At 45.9% G+C, this 26602-nt stretch overlaps 1 protein-coding gene across 12 annotated transcripts in view; it reads left to right on the forward strand.

The window, feature by feature from the left end:
* The window catches only part of CELF2 (CUGBP Elav-like family member 2), a 558667-nt gene that overhangs the window by 468672 nt on the left and 63393 nt on the right, over window positions 1-26602 (forward strand). For all 12 annotated transcript variants that reach the window (XM_055543532.1, XM_055543526.1, XM_055543529.1 and 9 more), the window contains one exon: window positions 19987-20035. In XM_055543532.1, coding sequence (XP_055399507.1) covers window positions 19987-20035 — 49 coding nt within the window. The remainder of the gene's footprint in view (window positions 1-19986; window positions 20036-26602) is intronic.

Here is a 26602-nt window from a genome sequence, read left to right on the forward strand (position 1 = left end):
TGCCACCAAGAGTTAATCCATAATACTCATCAGCCCAGCTCCATCTCGCAGGAGCTTCTAGAATCCCTGCTGCTTTGTCCTTCATGGACTTGAAACGCCTTCAGAGGAAAGCAGGGGGCTTACTCTCCTGTTTCTCTTGGAATCCACAGCTTGAGAGGCAAGAAGCTGTAACCACCACCCGAATGCTAGGGTAGAGTATAGACTGTCTCCTGGCAAAAGACGCTTTAGGTCCCTACATTTCTGCAGTTTGGAAGGCTTGAAAGGACGGTCACCTGCCCTAAAGAGTCACTGTGAGACTTCACCTTGACGGGGTTCTCATTTTCCATCCATTCTTCTTACAAATCTAAAAACGTTTTTCGCATTTGGGCTTATTTCTAATCCTCAAGCGTCCTCGGTAGCAGTCTGTTTGCACAGGGCCGCTTGTCGCCACAAAGGATGGAATCCACAGCCAGCCTCTCCTGAAGTCACAGCTCTCACTTGCCAGGCCAGCGTCAAAGCATGAATCGTGGCTGACTGACCAAAGCAGCAGCAGGAGGCCAGGCAGTGGACAGGACAGGAAGCGCCCAGAGGAAGAGTTCGATGTCACACCTGCTGATGGTGTAGAAAAGGGGGCCCAGAAGGAGAACATGCTGTGCAAGAGAGAGACCACCAGGCTTCCTCTGGACCTGCCGCATGCACCTTATGCTGCTCGATTTTAGCGCAAGCAAATGACTAGCCCTTGAGGAAGAACTTGCATCAGCTGGGTTTATGTACAGTTGATACCTACTCTGTCATGCTCACCTTCCTCGGCCTGTTTTTTTTTTTTAATTTCAGTCTCTTATTTGAGCTGGATTTGAGCTTTAGGAAAAAAAAAAAAAAAAGCTTCTGCTTCTTCCTTAGGCGGTTTGGAGGTTCATAACCCTTACTGTTTTCTCTCTGGTGCTCACTGTGCTCTGAGTCCCACAAGTTGAGCCCCTTATCTTTGGTCTTGGAAACAATCAGAAGCCATTTGCAGCTGACTAACCATGAACCCCTCTTATCCTTCAGGAAGGAAGAGAGAACACAAGGCTAAGGAGGTTTCAATCCTTGAGACACCTCCTGAGAGGTACCCCGATGAAGCAGATCAAAAAGAAGTATTCTCTCTGTATTGATTTTAAAGACACACCCTCGTATTTCTGTATCATTTGCTTCTCAGGTGAAAGTCACTCAGAGTCACCAATGAGAAAAGGAAAATGAAGAGCCCTTTGCATACAGGTTAGGGCTCCAACAGGGCAGGTCTTTCCACCGCAACTGTGCCAAGTGCCTGGCTCCCAGAATAACATCTCAGAGTCTCATTTGAGCATGACCTTCAGTCTCTTTGGCAGCATTTGGTTAGACAGATGTGGTAGTTGGATTCTTGGGGTGTTTTCGTCAGCATTTTAGTTTGATTCTCTCCTCTAAACATGATAGGCTCAAAGATGAGTTTTATGGAAATGCAGAATATCAACATTTCCATTGTATCTTTTAAAAGCTTTATTGGGAACGAGAAAATGTAGCTGAGACTTTAACAAAATTCTAAGAAATGAAAGGGAAAAAAAATACACCAGCTGGCTGCCCTGATACTGATTTATGGAAGGGGAGGCTGGGTCTGGCCTAAAGCTTGGAACACGGATGAAGCTGGAGCAGAACAGAGCTGAGTGCAGATGAGAACGGAAAGGCGTTTCAAGCTGTGTCTTCCAGTGCCTCCCACACACAGTGAAGAGAAATGATCAACGACGTTCTTAGGAAAACGTGTCTTTCTCCTAAAGATGGCAAGCAGAGGACTACGCCTTAAACCTCTCTGCACCCTAGGGTCACTTTCTCATACGGGGTGACTTCGCTGTGTCTCCATCATTCATTCTCCTGGCTTCCCTCCACCTCCTGGAGGCTGTTGGATCCCCACACTTGACTTTGACATCAGACCTTTCTGTCAAGCCCCAAACATCGATATTCAGCGTCTGTTATTGGGAAGTTCCATCCAGATGGCCCACAGGAAATTCCAAAACTGAAGTCCTCTCCCCCTACAAGCCCAGCCCTCCTCGTGCGTCACCTACATGGACATGAGGGCCAACCAGGACAAGAAGCTGAAATCATCCTCAGCTTCCCCTCATCCTGTGTCTTCCCCCTGCCTGGGCCCCATTTATTATCAGTGGGGAGGTCTGTGTTCTCCCTGAGAAGCAGCTCTGCAACTTCAGCCTCTTCATCACTTGGGTCTCATCAGTTGTCATCACAGCTAATAAAAGCACAGATGGGCTTAGGGGAATTTTTGGAGTTATCCTACCTAGAGCTAGACTTGTTAGTCTTCTAAGTGCTTTCCTGCAGGGGGAGCGGATGGTGGAATTACCACCAGATGCTGGGGGCTTCACGTTTCCTTAGCTGCTCTTGGGCGCGTGTGAACATTGTTGTATTGTGTCTTATGGCTGAAAAAAAAATGAACACAACTGTTGACTCTCGAGGTTGAGGTGGGAACTCCATCTCGTGTCTCCACCGTGTCTTCAGTTTCTTTGCCGTCCTGGCTCACACACTGTGTTCCCGCCATGAAAACGCAGCCTCATGCTTCCAGAAGGCAGGAGTGAATATTCCCGCTTTGTGGTCCACGGTGCATAATTTCGCCTGTGCTGAAATTCACCCTCCCCGTTGCTGTGCTCTGTTCCGCTATGACTTACGCATCAGTGTCTCCCACACAGAGCTCCAGCTTCAGAAGTAACGTTCTCAGAGGCCAGGGTGGGGCCTCGTACCTTCGGCTCTGGCTCCACGAATGTTTGTTGCATAAACAAACTCCCAAGGGGATAGCTTTTATTCGTAGACACTCGCACAGTATCAGATAATCTCGAGAGTTCTTTACACACTGGTGGGGTGAGAGTAAGAGGAGTGTGCGTAGCCTCAGCTCTTCCATGGTCTTTCACACTCCTTCGGGTCACATAGACTCCTACCCTACAGACTAGAAGCATAAGATGAAACATGGACTCAAGACCGGACAGTGAATTTGCTGATACGATCCTTGCTTCCAACATGAGTTTCCTGGAGCTTAACGAGGCCAAGTGGCTCGACTCTAGGTACCTAGCATTGGCAAAGCCAACATGCAGACTCCCCCAAACCTCATGATTCTGACTGAGGTGTTCTTTCCATTACAAAGCAAACATAAAGCAGCCACGGTTTCCCAGACCCACGTTCAGTACAGCACATCCAGAGAAGCAGGAAACCATCAGAGTAGACTTGCCCCTGCAGATGGAATGTCAGGGAAGGGTTCTCCCTTTATTTCCTTAGAATAAATTTCTTAGGAAAGTCTTATCTCGTGGATCCCCTTTCTTAGTTTCCCTTTGCCATTTAAACTTTGGTCACATGCCATATATTGAAAGGCCCAAGCCTCGAATTTGATCTCTAGAAGACTGAGCTTCAGGGAAGGTATTTATAGAACAATCGAACCGTCATAATTTCCCTAAGCTCTGCCAACAAGTCGTTTCCAAAGTTGGTAAATGATCTTCCACATTAGAATAGAAGGTGGAGATCAAAACGAGACCGTGAAATTAAGCTTAAACTCATAAAGAATTAGCAACACTGGAGGAGAGATCCTCATTTGGCAAAGTATCAACCGAACTTTAGTACCATGGCGGAAGATGAGATGAATAAATATAGCTGCTAAAAACAATATCAGATGTCTTCCTCAGATGTTTAATGGATTTGCATTTTAAACATGGGTAGTATGAAATAGCCCTTAAGGCATTTTTTCAAATTTGCCATCTATTTTTAGTAGGGAATTTTTTTTAGCCAGTCCTCATTTCTTTAAAAAAAGAGATTTAATCATTTTTGCTTAAACATGATTAAGAAAAGAAAATTACAGTAGTTATCTCCTTTCATTCACTGAGTCAGTACAAATCCCAAAGGCCATGGAGGTAGTTAAATAAATAAATGGGAAGAGACTGCTGAGTGAGGTATGGTATTTATTTGACTGTTGTAAATGAAGTTGTCATTCCTAAGCCAATCAAATCATGCATTTTTTATGAGAGGTTGCAACTTGCAGAGAGATGGAAATGTTATACACTAATTAATAAACGTGGCTGGCAGAGCAACTCAAACACTCAGAACTGAGACGCTAAGCTCTGGCAGGGTCATTAGAATACAGGCTTCAGTGATGCTTTTCTGCTGATCAGATGAAACGCCTTTCCCTGTCAGAAGGTTCAAGATAAGATACAGTTGGCTTAAATCTTCCAAGTTAGTTTTGAACCAGAGGTTTTAAAGATTTGCTTGTTAGAGGGGCATCGTGGTGTGGTGGCTTTGGTTTGCCTTAGAGTTGAAAGAAAACTGGAGATTACTGGATAAAGCATCAGTGATCTTGAGAGAGCATGGAAGCTACTAAGAGCAGATAAAAAGTGTCTTGGGTTGCACACCAAATACCCATCAAGTCCAAGGTTGGTTTAGAGGGTCATGTTATTTTATGTTATCAAGTCGATGTTTAATTGAACTGATACAGCTTGTAAATACGCAGATGGATTACTGGAAAAATCTTCAAGCCCAGCAAAGGAGGTATCCTGCATGACCTGAATGTTTAGGGCTTCTTATGGGTCATCTGAAAAGAAGATGATACCATTCCTTGCTGTGCAGGATGGGAGGTCATACTGTATGAAATTCTCATCATTCAACCATTGTTAATCTACAAAAATCGCAATTTCATATGATTGGCCTGTAACTTGACATATAGGTGTTTCTGAGTAACAAATATACAGAGGCTGTTATTGACAAAAGAAAATACTCTGTAGATGCACGGGAAGGACCATGATGCCTTTCTATGGGTGAGCCTGTGGCAGAAGAACCAGGAAGAAGAGGTTCTTCAATTTCACTAGAAGAGATGGGAAATGTAGAGCAATCATGGGAAGTCAGCCTGAAAAGGTAATTTGGGACCAAAGCATGGAGTTCCTTGAAAGATGGGCCAAGGAGCCAGAATGTAATTTGATAGATCATTGAAAGTGTTTGAGCTGGGCACAGACATCATGACACCTGCGTTTTCGATGGATTAAAAAGGCAGCAGCATGTACGATGCTCTGGGAGGCAGGGAGCAGCATGCAAGGAGTCCGTTACAGGCATCTGTGTGAGCAGGAGTGGGAAAGAAACTTAACAGAGACAGATCTAGAGTGAGAATTCCAAGAAGCAGAAGAGTAAGCCAACGCGGCCCGGGTACCGGTCCCACGAGGGGCCTGGGAACACAGAGCAGACAGCTGCTGCCAGTCCTGGGCTGATGCTGCTTCAGCCCCAGGCTCACCCCGCACTGGTGTTTCCCGGGACCGACCGAAACCCAGTGCAGCGTGGGCAGCTTTCACAGTGCAAAGGGCTGCTTCCTGCAAGAGTGAGGCAGGAGTGTGGCTGAAACAGTAGAGAGAAGCCTGGGAAACTGAACCAGGGAGCGTCACGAACTGAGCTGGGTCCTGGGAAGCGGGCAGAGAGATCGAGGAGGAAACATGCTCCCAGTCTGACTAAGCTTCCCAACAGGATGCGGAGTCCTCCAGACACGTGGACCCAGCAGAAGGGCCAGTTAAGCACAATGGGCATCTCCCCCCAGAGGGCACGTCAGTGAGGGAGGTGGACCACCCTCTGCTCACCAGTGCACAGGCCTCGCTGCCCCCAGTCCAGGGAGCTGAGACCTGGGTAACCGCAACCACCTGGGTGACCGCTGTCGGGCAGGGGGCCACCGCAAGCCCAGTGGGGCTGGCTTTGGGGTTAGGCCCCGGCCATGTGAGAGGCGAGCCCGAAGGTGGCCGTGACAGGTCAAGGCTAATGTCAAGAGGGCAATTTGTTTTTAAACCAGACTCATCTGTCTTAAAATACGAGAGGATACTAAGTTTGTGGCCTGTAGAACCATCATACTGGCAATGTAGGGGCACGACCAGATCATTGAGTCACTCCTCTGTGGCCAGGTCAGGCCCTGTTATTTCCATCCGTGTTTTCCCTGGCTCAGTCAGGGAGCGTATCTAATGGAGCGTCTGGGTAACATCTGGAAGAGTGACTCTTGGCACGTTCATCACTGGGTTTGGGAAGACAGTTCCACTGTCAGAAGGAAATCATGGTTAGAAAGCATATCTGTCTATTGTTAATGTGGGCTTATTAATCAGGAGTGGCTGTTGCACTCTGTCCCGTGCGTGTGTGACTTGTGTGGTCTTCCGCTGTGCTTATGGGGGCTGTCCTATGGCCTGAGTGGGACTGTGATCCTGCACGCCTCTTCCTACGTTGTCTTTCCACTTACCTCCATTTCTGGATTTGTTCTAGGCCCTCCAGTCTTGCGTCATTAAAACGTGCAGCTCTAAACAGAGGATTCCAGAGAGCCTAAGTACAGTCACTCGATTTTAACTGGTTCTGCTTTGCTTTTCATTGTATTTATTTGGGAGTGCAGCTAATTGGATCATTTGTTTATACTCTATCCCAGAGAGTCAGTGACAGAGGGAAGAACCAAAATCTTATCAAAGAAATTGCTTTCTGTTTGTAAAAATAAGACTAAACATAGTAATAATACCTTCTACTGAAATCACAGCTAATTAGGCCCCGCATCTGACTAGGGGGTTAAAAAGTGTCATAGATTTACCTCTCTAAGTAATATGCTTACAACAGTTTCATGAAAAATTAAGAAAGGATTAACATCCTTTTTCAATGGGGATGCTTCGAAAAGCATTACACTCACACTTTGTTATAACAATGATTTTTCGTTCACGTTCTGTGCCTCCTATTTTGAGCCTATTCATTTTTCCTCTAATTTTAAGAATAAATAAAGCAAAATGGAAGCTCGTGTTATTACTTAGTATGAAAACACAGAACCTAATTATAGCTAATGAGTGCAATAAACGCCGGGCTGCACCTCCCCTTGCTTGTGTGTGTTTCCTATACAGAAGGTAACACGGGCTGAGTAACGAGGACGCCAAGTTACAGATGGGGTTGAGGAATGCTATTTGACAGGCGATTAGAGTCATCTGTCAGAAATGATGACTTAATCACCAGAGCAGACTCTAGCTCCCCTCCTATAATTCCACCCAGAGTAATCTAATTTTCCTGCAATATTTTATTTATTTTATTTTTTGCCAGGACTAAATGGTTATGCTGCTTGACTTTCCCCCTCTCGTGTACCACACGACTGTAACAGAAATGTAAATAGTAACATTACAGCAAAAAAAAAAAAAAAGGCTGCCTTTGGAGCCCGAGAAGCCAAAAGCAGATACATAATTCTGGGTTCTGTAGGTCATTTTCTCTCACTGGGTTGTTAGTATATATGGAAAAAGCTGGGAGCAGTATTAGCTGTATACTTCCCACATGACCAAGAAAGGCTGTTCCTTCCAGCGTGTTTTGATTGGGGCCTTTTCCCTCAGCGATCTCCTTTTGCTTTGTCAAATAGTAATGACAATGATAATGATAACTTTATTGGGCACATATTATGCAGGCAGTGCTTTAAGCACTTCACATGTATCAGTGGCTATTAGGAAGAAATAGTCATTTATTTCCACTGTAGGTTTTTTTCCTCTGGTTGTGATTTGCCATGGGAAGAGAAAGGATAACATGTTTCTTTGTTATTGTCATATTCACATCCCCTTTTATTCTTGGCTTTGATCACTTTTGTAAAGATATACGTTGGCAAATATTCATTTAAAGTTTTCTGTGTGCCTTCTCTATTAACTTAGTTAGAGATGCATAATGGAGATGGCACCCGACTCCAGTACTCTTGCCTGGAAAATCCCGTGGATGGAGGAGCCTGGTAGGCTGCAGTCCATGGAGTCGCTAAGAGTCGGACACGACTGAGCGACTTCCCTTTCACTTTCCACTTTCATGCATTGGAGAAGGAAATGGCAACCCACTCCAGTGTTCTTGCCTGGAGAATCCCAGGGACAGAGGAGCCTGGTGGGCTGCCGTCTATGGGGTCACACAGAGTTGGACATGACTGAAGTGACTTAGCAGCAGGAGCAGCAGAGATGCATAAAAGAGCAATTTGGAATAGTACTGTGACTCAAAGCATAAAGGAATCCCATTCACTCTACTTCCACCAGTGAATCTGCATCTTCAAAAGGCCACTGTCTACACGGTGTCCTCCAGAATTTCCCAAGCAGCGTTCAGCATTGGTGGTGTAGTGGTGAGTATAGCTGCCTTCCAAATCAGTATTCAGACGATTACTTGGCTTCCCAGGTAGTACAGTGAAGAGTCCACCTGTCAGTGCAGAAGACACAAGAGACGTAGGTTTGATCCTTGGGTCAGAAAGATCCCCTGAAGTTGTAAATAGGAACCCACTCCAGTATTCTTGCCTGAAGAATTCAATGGACAGAGGAGCCTGGTGGGCTACAGTCCATGGGGTTGCAAAGAGTTGGACACAACTGAGCGTGACCACACACACACACATTCAAATAGAAACAGGCATTGTACAATTCAGTCAACTATCATAAAGCCAAATACCAATGTCTACCTGTGTAAATGCTGACTTACCTAATAAGTGGTCTATACTTGATTCATTTTATAGATTCCAGTGTACTTTTCCCACTAACAGTTTGTGAAGAAACCACAAACTGTAGATCAGTTGTCAGTAATTCAAAACTATTATTCTCTCGTAGACTGAGAGCTAATTTTGCTTATCAATTGTTTCTCATCATCGTAGGTATAGAACATTTTAGATAACTTGGCCCATAATATAAACTTCACAGTCTACTTCCATTTTGCATGTATTTTAAATGACCTGAAGGAACTGTAGAAGAACTAACATTTAATCTGTCTGAATTAGAGCATACAGTTCGTGGTCAGATGGCATACAGATCAGAGCTATACTTTCCTAGTATGGCTGTAAGGCTGTTTTTCATTGACTCATGACAGCATTTTAAGTATTCTTTCCTACCTTTTTCATAGAGAAAACTGGACAGTCATTTTTGTTCTGAGCCTAAAATATTTTACTTCCTCCTTTCCCGTCTATATGTCTTTTCTTTCTTTCTCTTGCCTCATTGCTGTGGCTGAGACTTCCAGTATTATGTTGAATGAAAGTGGCAGAAGTGGGCCTCCTTGTCTTGTTGCTGAGCTTGAAGGAAAAGCTTTGCATTTTTCATGGTTTAGTGTATTATCTGTGAGTTTGTCGTACATGCCCTTTATTAGATTGAGGTGCATTCCCTCTGTACCCCCTTTCTTGAGAGGTTTTTTCCCCTCTCACAAATAGATGTTGAATTTTGTCAAACACTTTTTCTGCATCTGTTGATTATTATATGATTTTTAAGCTTCATTTTAAAACGGTATGTCACACTGACTGATTTGTGGATGTTGGACCATCCTTTGCATCCCTGGCATAAATCCTATTTGATCATGGCATATGACTCTTAGTGTATTACTGAATTCATTTGGTTTCTGCTTGTCTGGAAAACTATCTCAATTCTGAATGATAAATCTGTTGGGTAGAGTAGTCTTGGTTGGGAGTTTTTTGTTTTGTTTTCTCAGTACTTTGAATGTATTGTGCCATTCCCTTGTGGCCTTCATGTTTCTGCTGAAAAACCTGCTAGTAATCTTATGGGGCTTCTTCTTTTTCTCTTGCTGCTTTTAATAGTCTTTTCTTGTCTTTAACTTCTGACATTTTAATTATAATCTGTCTTTGTGTGGATCTCTTTGAGTTATTTGAAACACTCTGGGCTCCTGGATCTGAATGTCTGTTTTCTTCCCCAGCTTATGTAAGCTTTCAGCCATTTTTTCCTTAAATAATTATTCTTGCCATTTGTCTGTTTTCCTTGTGGGATCCCTAGAATATGAATGCCCGTCTTTTTTGGTGTTGTCTCCTAAGTCCCTTAAGCTATCTTTTTTTTCATAAAAATTCTTACTATCTGAAGATGATATATGATATTATATAGAGACAACCTTAGACTCCATCAAAAAACTGAACTCATAAGCAAGTTTAGTTAAGTCACAGGATTCAAAGTGAATACACAAAAAAACTGTTGTGTTTCTATTCACTAATAATGAAATATCAGAAAGAGAAATTAAGAAAACAGTTCCATTTACAATTGCATCTAAAATAATAAATTTAACCAAGGAGTGTATATAGAAAACTACAGGACCTTAATTGAAAGGCATGGAAGAAGACACAAATAAATGTAAAGATTTTCTGTGTTCATGATCAGAAGAATTAATATTGTTATAGTTGCCATACTACCCAAGGCAAGCTACAGATTTGGTGCCATCCCTGTCAAAATTCCACTGATATGCTTCACAGAAACAGAACAAATAGTTGTAAAATTTGTATGGAACAACAGAAGACCCTGAATGGGCAAAGCAGTCTTGAAAAAGAACAAAGCTGGAAGCAACATGCCCCTTATTTCAAAGTATATTACAAAGCTGTAGTAATCAAAAGAGTATGGTATGGACATTAAAAACAAACATATAGATCAATGGAACAGAATAGAAACCCAGGAAATAAACTCACACATATATAGTCAATTAATTTATGACAGAGGAGCCAAGAATATACACAATGGGCAAAGAACAGTCTCAAATGATGTAGGGAAAACTGGACACAAAACTCACACATTACACAAAAATTAAGAAAATAGATTAAAGATTTTAATATAAGAACTGAAATCATAAGACTCCTAGAAGAAAACATAGGTGGCAAGCCCCTTGACATAACTCTTGGTGATGATTTTTTTTTTAAACTGTTACCAAAGCAGAGGCAAGAAAAGCAAAAATAAATGAGTGATACTATATCACACTAAAAAACTTCTGCACAGCAAAGCAAACTATTGACAAAAATAAAAGACAGTCTAATGAATGGGAGAAAATTATTTGCAAATCATATATTCCAGGGATTAATATCCAAAATATATAAGGAACTCATAAACTCAGTAGCAAAAAAACAATGTGATTTAAAAATGGGCAAAAGATCTGAATAGACGTTTTTCCTAAGAAGACATCTTGATGGCCAATAGGCACCCGAGAAGATGCTCAGCGTTGTTATTCTTCAGGGAATTGCAAATCAGAACCACAGTGAGCTATAACTTCACACCTGTCAGAAGAGCTGTTGTCAAAAAGATAAAAAATAAAAAGTGTTGCTGAGGATGTGGAGAAAAGGGAACCTTTGTCCACTATTGGTGGGAATGTGAATGGATGCAGCCACTATGAAAAATAGTGTGGAATTTCCTCAATCTCCTTCTAGGTATTTATCTGAAAGAAACAAAGACATTAACTTGAAAAAGATAACCAGTACTCCCATATCCATTGCAGCATATATTTACAATAGCCAAGATATGAAAGCTACCAAAGTGTTAGATGAATGGATAGAGATTGTTTCATATTTAAATATGTATGTATGTATATGTATATATTTGTGTATATACACATATATACATTCATAATGAAATATCATTCAGCTATTTAAAAAATGAAATCTTGTCTTTGGACAAATGACGGACCCTGAAGGTATTATGCTAAATTGAAATAAGTCACAGAAAAACAGATATTTTATGATCTCCCTTATATGTGGAATCTAAAAATTAATTTAAAAAATAAAAAAGCTCACAGATACAGAGGATAAGTGATTACCAGAGGCTGGGAGTAAGAGGTGGGAAAAATTGCTGAACTGGGGTCTTTGTTTAAATAAGTCTTTAAAGTATGTATTTCATATGTGCATGTGAAGTATGTATGAATGTATACATATATACACATACACACCTTCATATATAAGTTTCTAATTGGGAGGTACCCTCCAGACTGAGAGAGTCTTTATGTCTAGCGTGGAAGAGGAGATTTTGGTAATCCTCTCAGTTCTTAGAAACCACCATCTCACAGCATAGCTGTCTGGATATGCTAAGGGGAGGCTCAGTATGCAGGAGGGGTTGAGAGTCTGTGCTCCAGCCTGAGACAGCCCCAGTGCAAACCCCTGCTGCACACTGCTCAGTGTGCCTCGGCCAAGTTCTTTAATCTCTCTTTGTCTTCCTCCTTCCATCCCTCCCCCAACCCTGTCCCTTTAGTTCCTTATTCACATCTATCTCAGGGTCGTTGTGAGAATTAAATTAGTTAGGATACATATAAAGAGCCTACAGCAATCAATGCTTAGCCCGGGAAAACTGAGAGCACAGGGGAGATTTCCTCTGTTTTCACCAAAATTGCCTAAATGCTCTACTTACATAGCAAACACAATTGTGAGCGCCAAGCCCAGCTTCATCCTGATGGAGACGGATCCCACATGTGACTCTGGTCATCTGTATTCTTGCAGAGGCGTCACTCTGTTAAAAGATGTTTTGGGAAGTTTAGCGATACGTCACCATTTTCAAAAATCAAAAATCAGAGAAATTCAAAGGTCCTTATTCAATACTGAGAGGTCAACATTCCTAAAACTCCCTCTTTTTCTTCCCAGTCTACTTTACACAGAGTATAAAAAGCAGTGATGGAAATGGCAGAATTTCCTTCCTAGAGAGATGGGGGAGCCTCTATGGCTCCGGGAGTTCCTTATGGTTGTAGAAGATCCCTTGACAGTACATCTGCCTTTGGGGTGATGGCCTGCCTCCAGCTGGTGGCAGTTCTTCTGAAATTTATTTTTGCCCATTTGCAAAACATTTTGGAGAAAAATTGAGGAAGCAGAGATGCCTTTGGTATCTCATAGTCTGCTGTCCAACAAGATTCGACGTATATTCTCCATGAGTCAGGTTTGCGTTGTCAGGGAGGAAGCGCAAGAGAAGTTCCAGTTCGTCTCTCCTGAGTGGAGTCTGTTAATTTTCTCATTCGGCACATGGCTCCTTCATGCATTCACTTCCTCCCTCCCCTCTCCTCCTCCCTTTAAATACTTTGTGGGCAGTAAGCTTATAACATGTGCCATCATGGCTGCTCTTTCTAGGGGTCACAATGGGGTTAATAATGAGGTGCGTGGTGGTGACTCTGTAAAATCCATTTCAGGTTAAAAAATGGCATGTTTTATACTGAGTCTGGTGTTAAAGATGGTTCACTCATCCTTTGGTGATGGCCAGGGTTAAACAAGTTTCAATACAAATTCTCCTTGGTGTGAGAAACAGTGTCCTGGGTCTTCCGGCCTCCATCTGGGTTAACACTGGCCGTTTCAGCTCAGAATCACCTCCTTAGCCATCACAGGATCGAGGCAGAAAGATCTGGGGAAATGACTCAGACTTCATAGAGAGTGTGGTTCGTGGATGCTGGTGGTTGTGGTCCAGGCTTGTCTTTGTCACTGGGATGCGATAGGACTCATCACAAGGGTGGTGACGGCTGCCGCCAGGGGCATCTGTAGCTCCCTCCCCATGCCGTCACCTCCACAGCCTTTGGGGGGTGCCTTTGCCCTATAGTTACATCCTCATCTTCATTTCTGTGAGCTGCAGCCAGGCTCTCGGTGACACATCCAAGGCTGACATGTTCCAGAGTGAGAAGCAGCAGGTCCTGCCAGCAGTAAGGGCCTCAGATCTAGGGCCCCTGTGAATGTGGGGGATACGCTGAGGGAGGGCCAGGGGCCGCGCACTCACCATTAGGAGGCAGGCTACGGGGTGAGGCTTCCTGGAGGCTGGAGCCCTGGATGCTGACAGCTTCCTGAGAGAGTGGGGGCATGGGATGAAACTAGCCCATGTCAGAGAGGAGGGCCCACAGGTCAAGAGGCCCTGATCGGCCCCCCAAGAGACAGCAGCTCAGTGGGCTGCGGTCACAGAGCCCTTTGCTTTCATGATCAATACTGAATACTCAGATGTAACTGAAAGTAACAGCCAGTTTCTCTCGAAACTGCTTGACTAATCCCCCTTTCATCAGACTTCATCTGCATTTGTTTGTTTAATTGAAATATAGTTGATAGACAGTATTACATTAGTAATATACAGGTATATAGCAAAGTGATTCAGGTATACATATATATGTATGTGTAATTATATATATACCTTTATTCTTTTCCATTATAGTTTATTCCAAGATATTGAACATAATGCCCTGTAATATACAGTAAATCCTAGTCGTTTATCTATAGATTTCATTTGCCTTTAAGTAGGACTAAATAGAAACCAACAAGTTACCCAATACCTTACTGTGGAACGTGAGATATGATGTCACTGTTCGGTAATAAAATGTAAAACAAATTCACATGCAAAGCAATCTTCAAGGAAATAGGTTTAGAAGGCTTTCTTCATAGAAATGTAAACTTGATGAACTCTGTTAAATGCGCTGCCATGAAGCAGATCTGTTTCCAAAATACTTGATTTTGCCATTTCCCTGGACAGGCCCTCTGCTGTGGGGAAACTGGAGTAGGACAGCCAGGGCCCTGCTGTGGTCTCTGCTCCAAGGGCAACTGAGTTGGACTTAAGTCTTAGACTCACTGGGCTTCCCAGGTGGCGCTAGTGGTAAAGAACCCGTCTGCCAATGCAGGAGACACGAAGAGTTGAGGGTTCAATCCCTGGGTCAGGAAGATCCCCTGGAGAAGGAAATGGCTACCCACTCCAGTATTCTTGCCTGGAGAATGAATCCCATGGACAGAGGAGCCTGGCGGGCTGTGGTCCATAGGGTCGCAAAGAGCTGGACACAACTTGGTGACTTAGCACGCGTGCATACATTCACTGCTGCCGTTCCTCCAGGCCTCAAGGGAGCTACCCTGTCAGCGCCACTGGCTAGAGGTTGTAAATCCCTAGGCTCCTCTGTGTAGACAGATCATAGCAATACAGACCAGGGACGGTTTCTTCAGACCCAGCTGATCCTGTGTAACAATGGAGCTGCAGCCTCGGAGTAATTAACATGCCTGTTAACATATATACAATGAAATGTTACTCGGCCATTAAAAAGAACAAGGTGATACCATTTGCAGTAACATAGATGGACCTAGAGATAGTCATACTGAGTGAAGTAAGACAAAGACAAATATCATGATTGCTTGTATGTGGAATCTAAAAAAAAGTACAAACGGACTTACTTACAAAACAGAAATAGGGTCACAGATGTAGAAAACAAACTAACGATTACCAAGGGGGAAAGGAGGTGAGATAAAGTCAGAGATGGGGATTGACATATACACACTGCTATGTATAAAATAAGAATCTGCTATATGGCACAAGGAGCTCTACTCAATACTCTAATGGCCTGTATGGGAAAAGGATCTAAAAAAGAGTGGACATGCGCTTAACTGATTCAGGTAGGAGACTGGAACAGTGACGGCCAAGCTCTTGGGCCCTTCCTGCCATTACTGCTGTCTCCTGCCCAACTGCAGAGCACGGTGCATACCCCCACCCTCCAGCTCGGGCAGTGGAGGTGGCCAGTGTCCCCATCGTGACAAAAGCTGTGTTGCCAAGCTTCAGCTCTGATGCCACGGGTGTCATCTTCAGTCCTTGAGGAAGGCAGTGAGGGTGTGGCCTGGGGCTGCCAACCCAGGGCCGTTCTGTTTCAGGGCTGAGATGTGCACTGCTTTCTCTGGGCTTGAATTTCTCTGATCGTGAGCTTATCCCCGACAGCGGGTCTTGGAGCGCTTTGTTATTTGGGGTTTGGTGAATGGTCTCTGGCGACATCCTTTGCTCCCTCTGTCGGTTAAGATGCATCATCGTCATTCATTAGGAGCGGTGCGGCTCATTTCTCTGACTCTCTTCCTTCAAGTAGGTTGTTCCTCCCCTGAAATGTCCTTCACTTAAGTCTTGGGTGGCATCAGGGTCCCTTCAGGATTGAGCCTGACCGTCGCTCCAGCTGAGATGTGTTCTGCACTTGCCCTTCCTTTGTGTCGGGCGTCTGTCTGAGTCCCCACGCCACATGTGGAAAACGCCTGGTGTGTCACTCTCTACCCTTACGTCAGACACTCGGTTGTGATGAGAACTCTTGTTTACCCATTACTCCCACCATGTAACAGAGAGGAATGAAGTGAACGTGTGAGTTGTCTTAGCACCCTACTGAGGTGAATCTTTGACACCATTTCCTGTTACAGGGGAGGAATCTCCCTATATTATATTATATTATATTGAAACTTTAAACTGGAATGCCCCCTCCTTTGCAGGAACTTCCCTACTCCACTCAACAAGTTCTCCCAAAGTTCTTGGAATCATAAGACTTTGAGGAAGTGACATAACATTACAAGAATAACGCCTCCAAACCATTTTTTTTTTTTTTTGTCTTCCTTGACATTTACATCCTGTACTTAATCAGCAATTTGAAACTCAAATGAACTGTTCGTGATAATGAGCCATTCCTAATACAGTCCTGATTGAACACCTCTCTCCAAGAAGGTCAAGGCGCTTTACATACAGTTATCACAGTTGGTTTCAGAACATCCCTGGACTAGGGTGACCACCCGTTTAGAATCACCTTGGTCTGACACTCCGGGTCTCCATAAGGAGATCTATCCTTCTCCTCTCCGGATCCAGGAGTTCAAGTTCAAACAAACCCAATTCAAGTCCAGACTGGCCCTGGCTGTTTTATTGCTACCGGTGGCACATTCCTGAGCCTTCTGGATAGTCTTAGATCAGAATCAGGGTCAGTTCTCAGCAACAGCAGGAAAACTCAGAGTCAAGTCTTCACGCAATACCCATGGTGGAGTTCTGTTGGTAAAGTGTGCTGGGAAGGCAGAGAAAGACTGCTTTTCCCCAAGCGGATACTGCTGGCGCCTGCAGCTTCTCCTCGTAGGCTCAGGAGTCCAGACACCATGTTGGGCATTTGTGGGGGAAGCCATGCAGTTTGTGGGAATCGGTCCTGGTTGAAGAGTAGGGAACTCTGATTTCTGATCCCAGCTGTGTCATTAACCAGCTGTGTGTCCTTCGTGGAGTCCCTTGTTCCCTTCAGATGTTCAGAGTATTGGACGAGGTGATTCCCAGGGCCCTTGGCAGCTTTAGTCAAATGATTCTGTCCTTGCAGCTCCCAGATTTCCTCATCCTGCCCTCTGTGCACGTCGCTGAGGGATCTCAGGGCTCACAGCACTCTCTCTGTACTGCTTTTCTGATCCTCGTCACCAGCTTTCTCCTTTATTTACATGCATGTCAGTCGCCATGTTGGGTTGGCAGTGTCTTGAAGGCAAGAGTCCTATTCGTTGAATTTTTGTGTCCTATATGTAACGTTGGTGCTCTTATCTCTCCTGTACCTTTAACCTGTGAAATTCATCTGAGTCTTTTCAGCTCATTGACCTGTACAAGTGTTTCCTGTCTGGAAAGACTCCACCCTCATCATCCACCAAGCCTCCTGTCTTCCTCCCTGCCGCCTCTTAGAACAAATCTTGAAGTAATTATCTGCATCTATCATATCAACCATTACCTTTCCTGTTACCCTCCCACCACCTGCAAGTTGGCATTCTGGCCCCCACTACCCTCACAGAAGCTGTTTTGATAAATTTAAAAAAAATCTGTATTGCCAGATGCAGAGGGACCATGGGGCACTTTGATCACAGCATCTAACAGCACTCGCTCTGACCACCACCTTGTTCTTGAAACTCTCCCTGCATGGCGCCTGTGGGGCACGCGGTTCTGTTCCTGCTTCTCTGGTTGGCCCTTGCTCTGCCTCTTACGACTCGTCTTCCCGCTGTCCCTTGGTTCTGCCCTTGGTTGTCGTCTCCCTTCACTCACTCCCTTCTCTGGACAGTTTCAGCCACACATGTGGCATCAGCCCACTCCCAGAGCCGTCCTGACAGTTGAGACCCATGTTTCCAGCTTCACACCAAATGCAGGGCGTCCTGACCTGTGCCCCTCAGTCTCTGCCCACCACCTCCCCGGCCAGCTTTCTCGTGTTTTCCCTGTTGAGGCAGTTACTTGTAGGGCACAGCATTGTGTGCAGGACACAGAGGTAAAGTGAACAGGCTGGGATCCCACTGCACATTCAGCTATCCAGGCCTGGGCTTCTGCCACCACCAGCCAGTTCCCTCTGAGGTTCAGGCCTTCACCAGCTCCCGGGGGCTGTTTGTAGTCAGTCACCTCTGAACTGTCCCCCTCGACTCCTGAGTCTCCACCCTCCAACGCTGCAGCCAAAGGTGGCTTTTCGAGAAAGCAAATGGGATCTCATGGCTTTGCTGCTTAAACATTCTAACATTCTATACCTGATCGCTGACTTTTAGGTGAAATTGCAACACCTTAGCCTGTGAGAGGGCACCCCACTCCAGTACTCTTGCCTGGCAAAGCCTATGGACGGAGGAGCCTGGTAGGCTGCAGTCCATGGGGTCACTAGGAGTCGGACACGACTGAGCGATTTCACTTTCCCTTTTCACTTTCATGCATTGGAGAAGAAAATGGCAACCCACTCCAGTGTTCTTGCCTGGAGAATCCCAGAGACGGGGGAGCCTGGTGGGCTGCCGTCTCTGGGGTCGCACAGAGTTGGACATGACTGAAGCGACTTAGCAGCAGCAGCAGCAGCCTGCGAGATGGTCAGCAGCCTGGACACCATCTGCCCCGGCACGCTTCTCATGTGCCCCCACACTGACACAGACACTCACGCTCTGCACTGGCTCCAGCAGGGCCGGGAGCCTCCTTACCACCATGTCTGTGTGTGGGACAGGCCACGGCTGCCCCCCTCCTCTGCTGGCAAGTCTGCCAGTCTTTAGGACTCAAAGCAGATGGGTCCTTTGCCACAGCACCCCCACGGCCCTCACCAGGCAGAGTGAAGTGCCTGCTCCCCTGGACTCCCACAGCCCCTTTTCTGAAAAGACAAGTCTGCTTACTGACCCCTAAGCGTTCCACTCTCATCCTGGTCTCTTCTCTACAAATTGAACGTATTAATGAGTGGAGTGGGAATACAAGTGGACCCCACACCTCAAGGCCTATGTTCTGTGCGTAAGAGCATCTTGCCTTGGAGCGTAAACGAAGCAGCTCTGAATTATTTAGCCTCTCATCCCCCGGTACTGCTCTCTCGTCCTCTTCCTCTAGTGTTTGGAAGACCCTGGCAGGCATTAGGTGCACGTGGTCTCGACCGCCCGATAATCACTTCCCATCATTTCGGTGCCAGAGCCAAGTAGCATTCCCCTTTCATTTAAATTAGATAAAACCCAGAGCTGTGGCTGGCAAGTGAGGGAAGTCCACTGGGGAAATTAAAGGTTCAGACAGAATGGGACCCATTATAATAAAAGCATTTGCACAGCCACTGATTCCATCTACCCCGTGGCGTCGACAGTCCTTGGGGTAGGATGAAATATGAAGCGAGAGAGCCCGTGAAAGTCATTTGAGGAATTTATTTTAATTGGAAACGGTGGCAGCTTTCTGTGCTTGGAGTCAACTCTGCAGATCACACACAGGAGTGTGATTGGCATCATTTAAAGAGCATGGAGCATCTTGTTCCTCCAGGATGCAGGATCTTGGTCCTACATTGTCTCAGGTGCTTCCTCCACCTACGTGCGCACTGAAGGGGATTGTCAGCCCGTCCCTCATCCTTTACTCCCTCCCTCTCGCCTTCTGTCCATTCTTTCACTGCCTTTGCATTCCTGTCTCATACTTCACGTTTAATAAAAATCAGATGATGACACCTAAATCAATCAATGGGTCAACCTGCAAATTACTCAGAACTCTAAAACCCAAGAAACAGCCATGCAGCAGACATAGAATGACCAGAAGAAAAATGGACCATCTGTAATCATTTGTAGTAACACAAAATAACGATAGCTGTTTTTTCCTGTGCCTCATTTGTTAAGCACATCACAGGCGTCTTCTCTGATAATTCTCTCCAGCCCTACTATATAGATGTCACCTCCATCTTACAGATGAGGAGACTAAAGCTCAGAGGAGACGCTTGCCCAGGGTCATGCCGCTATAATGAACAGCAGAGCCAGAATCACCTGTCAGATCCCAGCAGAAACCACACTGAGTGGTAGAACCAGGTTTTGAACTTGAGCCTGACTGCAAAGCTCACATGTTAAGATACCATGTCACGGAGCCCTGGGACTTAAAAGCATCCTGTTGCTGAATGTCAAACACACGCTTGCATTTAATATATAATGGTTCCTGTTAACTGAGAGAGGTCTCGTTGTTATTTAAATGCCTTATGAAGGTATCCGTAGTCTTGTTGAACAGCATGGGGTTTCTGAGACTGTTGAACTGTTGTTCAGTCTGCCTTACCTTCTCATTTTTCTATTTTTAGATGCATCATCCCATTCAGATGAAACCTGCAGATAGTGAAAAATCAAACGGTAGGTGGTGACCAATTGTCTCCTATTAATGTCTGTTTTCTTAAGCACAGAGGTGAGGCTGGTGCGGGGAGGGGGTGTGGGGAGGAGCTGGCTGTTTCTCTGGGGAAGGCAAAGAGATGTGCTCCAGGAGCGTCCATTGGGGTGGGCACCTGTGGAGAGCGTGAACTTCAGCCCCCTCCCTCCTGTATCTGGTGTAAAGACCTGTGAAGATGCTACAAGTATCGGTTTTCCGTGTCCCTCTGTTTGGGATGTGATCGGTATGGTGACCCTGTGGCCTTTGGCTCTTGTCTACCTCCTCTGACAGCGGCACAGGCACCCAAGGGGGAGGGATGACCTTACACCAGGCAGAGAAGCCAGGTGAGGAGGGCCTCGCCCACCAGGACTTGCGCTGTCTTTTTTTCCCCCCTTTCCTTTGGTCCTCTGGCTTTGAGAGTGTCTGATTGCACTTTTCTCTAGGTTGTATCCATGCATTTGAATCTATATTCATTCAGAATTCAGTCTGCTGGTTAATAAACACACACTTAAGTGCAAAAAAAAAAAAAATGTATGTATGCCTTTGATGCAGTCCGTGGAATAATTGACTTGCCTCTCCATGACACTGGAGGGTTGATGGGCACATTTCTCTCTGGAGTTTCTGCTTCCACTTGTGCAGACTGTCTCTCCCCGTTTTGTTCTTGGGATTGACTGAATGTGTGTTAGAGGAATCTCCTGCCTTCCTGGAGCCCAGCACCCCCATCCCACAAGACTGACACAATCAGCGTGGTTTCCGGCCTCCAGGCAGCTCTGCACCTCATTAATTAGTCATGGGGCAGAAGCCACGCACTCGGAGATCCGCATATCCGCATGTGTAAATGATGATGAGGCTCTGCCTCTCCACGAGGTGTGTTTTTGCTGATTGTAGTGCATCCCATTTTCTGGCCCCATCAACTGGAAAGTTTTGAAGGAAGTTCCCTGCCGTATGGGGATGCTGCAGGCACTGGGCTCGCCTGTCAGGGAGTAAACATTGGTGCTTCACCACCATCCTGACCAGCCACACCCTTCTCTTCGAGTCTGATTCCCTTTTTCCTACAGTTCTTTATCGCAGCCGTGGTGTTGGGTGTCAGAGGGTCTAAAACCCACCACTGCTTTGTTTTGGGTCTTAGTCTGCTCGCTTCATCCTTTGTTTGACAATTCTTTGTCAGTTACTTACTCTGTGCCGGGCAGGTTGCCAAGGGCCGGGGCTGCAGCAGTGAATTTTTAAAAGCAGAAAAGGACACAAAAGACACTGTCCATTCCCTCCTGGAACTCGTGTCCATTGTCACGGGTTTCAGTATCTGACTGTCATGGAGAGATTGGACTTTAATCTCATTCATAGAATAGGAATAAAGGTAACTGCCTCTCAGAGCTGAGCTTTTTTCCTAGATATTTGGGCTAGTGCTCTAAGTGACTGAGTGCTTGTATAAAGTGATGCCTGGTGTCTCCACCCCCATTCTTCCCTGGCCCTTAGGACTCTGCACCCAGTGTGTCTGCCCAGGCAGAAGGCGGGCTCCCTGAGCCCACATGCTCCAGTTGGGCATGCCTGCAGTCCATTCTTTTCCTCCTGGGAGAGGGGAGGGATGGAGCAGGTATTTGTGGGATGAACCAGCAAAGGTCATACTGGCGTGTCCAGCCGCCAGGAGATGCTCCCTGTCCTTTGGCTCCATAATCCTCCAAACTGTCAGGACACCGATCATGGGATCAAAGTCTGCAGAAAAAGCTTCATTTGAGCTTTAGGCCATCGTGATAAACCTGACAGAGAACTGAGTTAAAAATGTGAGACTTAAAATACCTGAAGAGTTGAACCAAGAGAAGGTTTCTTCTGCATTTTCTGCTGGGCAGGTACAAACCGTGACTGTCCTCTGGACACTGAGGGTGGTGTCTGCCTGGGGTCTGGAACCACAGCAACAGGATACAACTGCCAGGGACACACCCTATTTTGCACAGTCTCAGAACTGGGTACTGTTTTACTAAGATGAGCAAATACCCAAAAATGCCAGGTCTCAAGCCCTCTTTCGAGGAGCCCGGACTTGACCCCTGACCCCTCACTTGTTGGCTGTGACCTTGGGCAAGTTCCTCTAACCTCACCCAGCCTCCAAGTCTCCAGCTGTAAGAGGGGCTGTGGTCTTGTAGTCTGTGCTCTGCCTGTAAGGCCCACCTGATGGCGTCATCCCGCAGTTGACATCTGCAGAACTTAGGGTCACACCTGGTGCGAGGCGAGCATCCACTCTGCTCTGCTGAGGACATAACTCCAGCCCTCAGAGCAGCTTCTCTGGTGCCTCCTGAGAGCAGAGGCCGGCCCTTCCAGCCCTGGGCTCTTCCTGCCAAAGCTTAGATCTGAACACACAAAGGAAAACCCACAAACCTTCTTTCTGGGCCGTCGGTCCCTTCGCTTGCAGATTGAACTTCATTTTCTGAATTTTCAGTTAAGAAACAAAAAGTCAAATAGTATAAAGGGACCGAAGGTGGCTTTTAAAGAGCTCTTCTTCACGGAGGCTCCCGCCTTGCATAGTCATGAGAAGACTTCAGGGTTCTCCTTGGACCTGAGTGGAAGAAGGAGAAAGGTATTATGTCCCAAAGCCAGGGATACAAGCTGCAGGCCTTTTCTGATGTCACATGGCATTTTTAACAGGCAAGCATAGTTTCTGAGAGGCTTCCCTGGTAGCTCAGCTGGTAAAGAATCTGCCTGCAATGCCGGAGACCCCAGTTCAGTTCCTGGGTTAGAAAGATCCCCTGGAGAAGGGAATGGCTACCCACTCCAGTACTCTTGCCTGGAGAATTCCATGGACAGAGGAGCCTGGCAGGCTACAGTCCATGGGGTCACAGAGTCAGACACGACTGAGAGACTTTTACTTTAACTTTTTACTTTTTCATAGTTTCTGCAGCTCAGAGAGCATCAAGATTTCTTGGGCTCAGATGCTCAAAATAGCTCCTGTGGCTGTGAAAGAAGTATAATGAGCTGTAATTGCACTTTTTTTTTTTTCTGAGTTTGCTGACATTTATGGATGGCACAAAGGACTCATCATAGTGAGACAGTTACTCTCTTCATTATCAGTGTGTTCAGATTTCTCCAACTTCATATTTGCTGAGCAAGATTCATCACAGATTCATTAGTGATGGACAAATGAACTCCAGAAAAGCAATCACTCCTTTAAGCTTTTGTCCACTCAGGGATTCTGACAGAGGGAACCTCTGTGCTGAGCCCAGAAATGTGGTTTGTTGTTCGTTACTAAGTCATGTCTGACTCTCTATGACCCCATGGACTGTAGCCCGCAAGGCTCCTCTGTCCATGGGATTTCCCAGGCAAGAATACTGGAGTGGGTTGACCTTTCATTGTCCAGGGATCTTCCCAACCCAGGGATCACACCCAGGTCTCCTGCATTGCAGGCAGTTTCTTTACCACTGAGCCACCAGGGAAGCACCCCCCACCCCGCCCCCGCCAGAAATGTGAGTCTGCTCTTGTATGTTCCCTGCACTTGAATGTTTTCTGGAACAAACCTGCGAGATCTCCACCCTTCCTGGAACCTGCGCTTCCGGCGGCTCAGGCGTCAGCTGTAGCCTCCAGCACATTTATGCAGACTCCCAGCGTTTCATCAGTACTTCACGTTCTTGCACTTCTACTGCACCAGGCATCCAAAAAAAAGATCCTACTCTGGACCAGCAATAAAACATCAGGGACTTTGAGAAGAACACACTGAACATATGCCCGGGTCTCAACAGCACCCACCTTTTATGGCTCTTGTTCCCTTGCACCTAGTTGAGTGGGCGGTACAGGAAGAGCGTTCGAGGAGGCGTGGATTATTGCAGGGACCAACCCCCCCCCCCCCCCCACAAACACACACTCTTCATTCTCTCTCCCATCAGAGGGCCTGTTTCCAGCTTTTAATCCTCCATCGCCATGTAGAAAAAACAACCAACTGTGCAGGATTGAAAGTTAAAGGCAGTTGCTGGGTCTCAAGTCAGTCCAGCAGTGGGTGATGAGGAAGTCGTGGTGGTCACCTTTGGTTCTGGGCTTGGGGTCCCAGGGGCTGGAGCCGTGTGTACTTGTGAGGTCACGCTCCTAGCTTCAAGGATTCTTTTTTGACTCTGTGGACAGAATGTCAGGTTCATTCTGCTTTAACTTCCAGCCTCATGGCCTGTCAAGGGCCCCGAGAGCCTCGCATCCAGAAATGCCATGTAAGCCCCCATCTCTTTCCTCAAGGCCTCTGAAACCTCCAGTGACCGGGCATCCAGTTCCAGGCTCACGAGAGCCAGTATGAGGGGACGCTGTCCGTCCAGGGAGGGTGCAGCCTGGAGAGATGGGGATCTGGGTGTCCCCTGCAGTCGCTGATGCACTGGGAAAGGAGGAAATCATTTTGAAATTCAAAGTAGACTCCGGGATTCAGAGGCCGTAATTAAATGCCGTATGTTAGCACCAACACATTGGAAAGTTGTTAATGAATTCAGGCCGCCCCGAATACAGGTGCGACTTTGACAGGTTGTACACCAGGGTGTTAGCACAGACTTACGGTTGGGGGTGGGGGCGCGTTAAAAATTAAGTTTCTAGTCCCTGAACTTAAAAAGTCCCCACGTACCTGTAATATTAACCCTTCTCATTTACCCTGTGGAAGGGGAGCTGGTAGTGGTCGCTGCTGTGAATCCACTTTCAGCTTGGCTGCTGGCATTCGTGGCCACCCCGACTGTGTAGCCCCTGGCGTATGAAGCATTTCCCCTCATTCATTCATTGGTTGTCGTAAAGGAAGATGGACTTTTCCTCCAGAGGGCAAAGACGTTACCTTTTAAATCTTTTTTTTTTTTTTTTTAGTTTCCCTAAAGCACTTAGCAGAACATTATGGATGTGGTAGGTTTATTTAAGCACCTGGCATTCTTGTGGATGGAAAAAAATTAGTGAGCTATGTAACTGCTTGGGAGTGCTTAGGCAAGGCCCAGCAGAAAATGCCTCTAACGTTGATGAAAAAGTTAAGTGAATTCAGGATGATTATGTTTATTTAACATGTCGACGGAACTGTTCGGCGGTCCTTAGAATGGGAATCTGAGGACTAAATTTCAGGAATAAATTTTCACTGGAAGATCCAGGCGAACTCAAGGAGAGGAAAGCTCGGTATTTGTAGTTAGTCCCATTTTGCCACTGCAGTAAACAAGGTCCAGCTGTTAAAGCCGCAGAGCAGCTTTGGCTCAAGAGATTGCTGCCATTCAGGTTCCTATATAGATGCACACACGTGGCAGCACATACACACATGTCCACTCACACATTGTGTACACACATGTGGCGACACACGTGTCCACTCGCACATGGCATACACGCGTGTCCACACACACGTGTCCCCACACGTGTCCACTCATACATGCATACACACAGGCGTGTCCACACACATACATTACACACACACATCCACGCACGGGGCAGGAAGTTAGCACTTTCAGTAGCGTGTGGATGGTGTAGATTTTCTTTTAAACTAATACTTGTTACTGAAAAAAGTGACAGTGATGTTTCCTCCCTCTGCTTGTGAGAGTTTACCCCCCCACTGAGCCTAGGAAGTCAGGATTTCTTAAGGGGTTTCCTTTTTTTTTTTAATATTCTTATAGAAAGAAAGCACTTGTGAATTTCCTCAGGAGCTGCACGTTTAGGTCACTCTAGCATTCTCCCACCCCAGCAAAGCTCAAACCCTGAAAACTATTTTGGTTAAATACCGTAATTATAGGTTTACCAGGGAAACCAAGGACCAACTGGGACTTTATCTTTTGCTTTTGTTTGAAAGAACCAAAACTGGATTCTTCTGGATAAGAAGAAATACAACAGAAATTAGTTTTTTACTCATCAAGATAACAGCCATAGCTTCCTGAGGGTGGGAAGGGGTCGGGACGGTTTCCCTCCTTCCCTAAGTTCCCCTCCCTCCTCGGTCCCATTTCCATCAGTCCCGTCTGTTCCCCTTCTGGTTTAGGGGAATGCCTCATGCTGTCAGGGTCCTCACACTGGAGCTCAGAAGCTCCCATTGGCAAGAAACCATCCTCTCTGGTATCTGATGCTTCTAGAAATGCTTGGATCCTTGGGCCAACCCAACCCTCGACTTAACTGTGCTTCACCAGCTCCTACTAGATGACCGGGAGTCCACTTACTCTGACAGGAGAAAAAAGGATTTCTTAAATTAAAAAATCTTTATCTACACAAAGCAACTGGGGTTCTCCACAGCCTCTGCCCAGGAATCAGAGCCTGTGATGCCCATTGCTTCCTCGACAAGGCTCAACAGGGTCAAGGGCCCTGGACCACTGGTGACCTTCCTCCTGCACTGAGCCCTTCTCTGCCAGCAAAGCAGAAAGTCATACACATGATGCTCCAGTAAGGCTGCCTGCCTCTGCGCACCCCAAGGACTGACCTTGTTCTACCCTAACTCTGCGCCTTGTCTGGTTAATATGTGATGTCCCCAGCCCACTACCAGTCCATCCAGACCCTGCCAACGCTTCTTAAAGTCCAGCTTCAATTCCACATCTAATATCAAGCCTTTCTCAAGCTCTGGAGCACACTTCATAGTTCACAGGGATTGTGGAATTGTG

Source organism: Bubalus kerabau, chromosome 13, assembly GCF_029407905.1.
Source record: "Bubalus kerabau isolate K-KA32 ecotype Philippines breed swamp buffalo chromosome 13, PCC_UOA_SB_1v2, whole genome shotgun sequence".
In the NCBI taxonomy this organism is placed as follows: domain Eukaryota; kingdom Metazoa; phylum Chordata; class Mammalia; order Artiodactyla; family Bovidae; genus Bubalus; species Bubalus kerabau.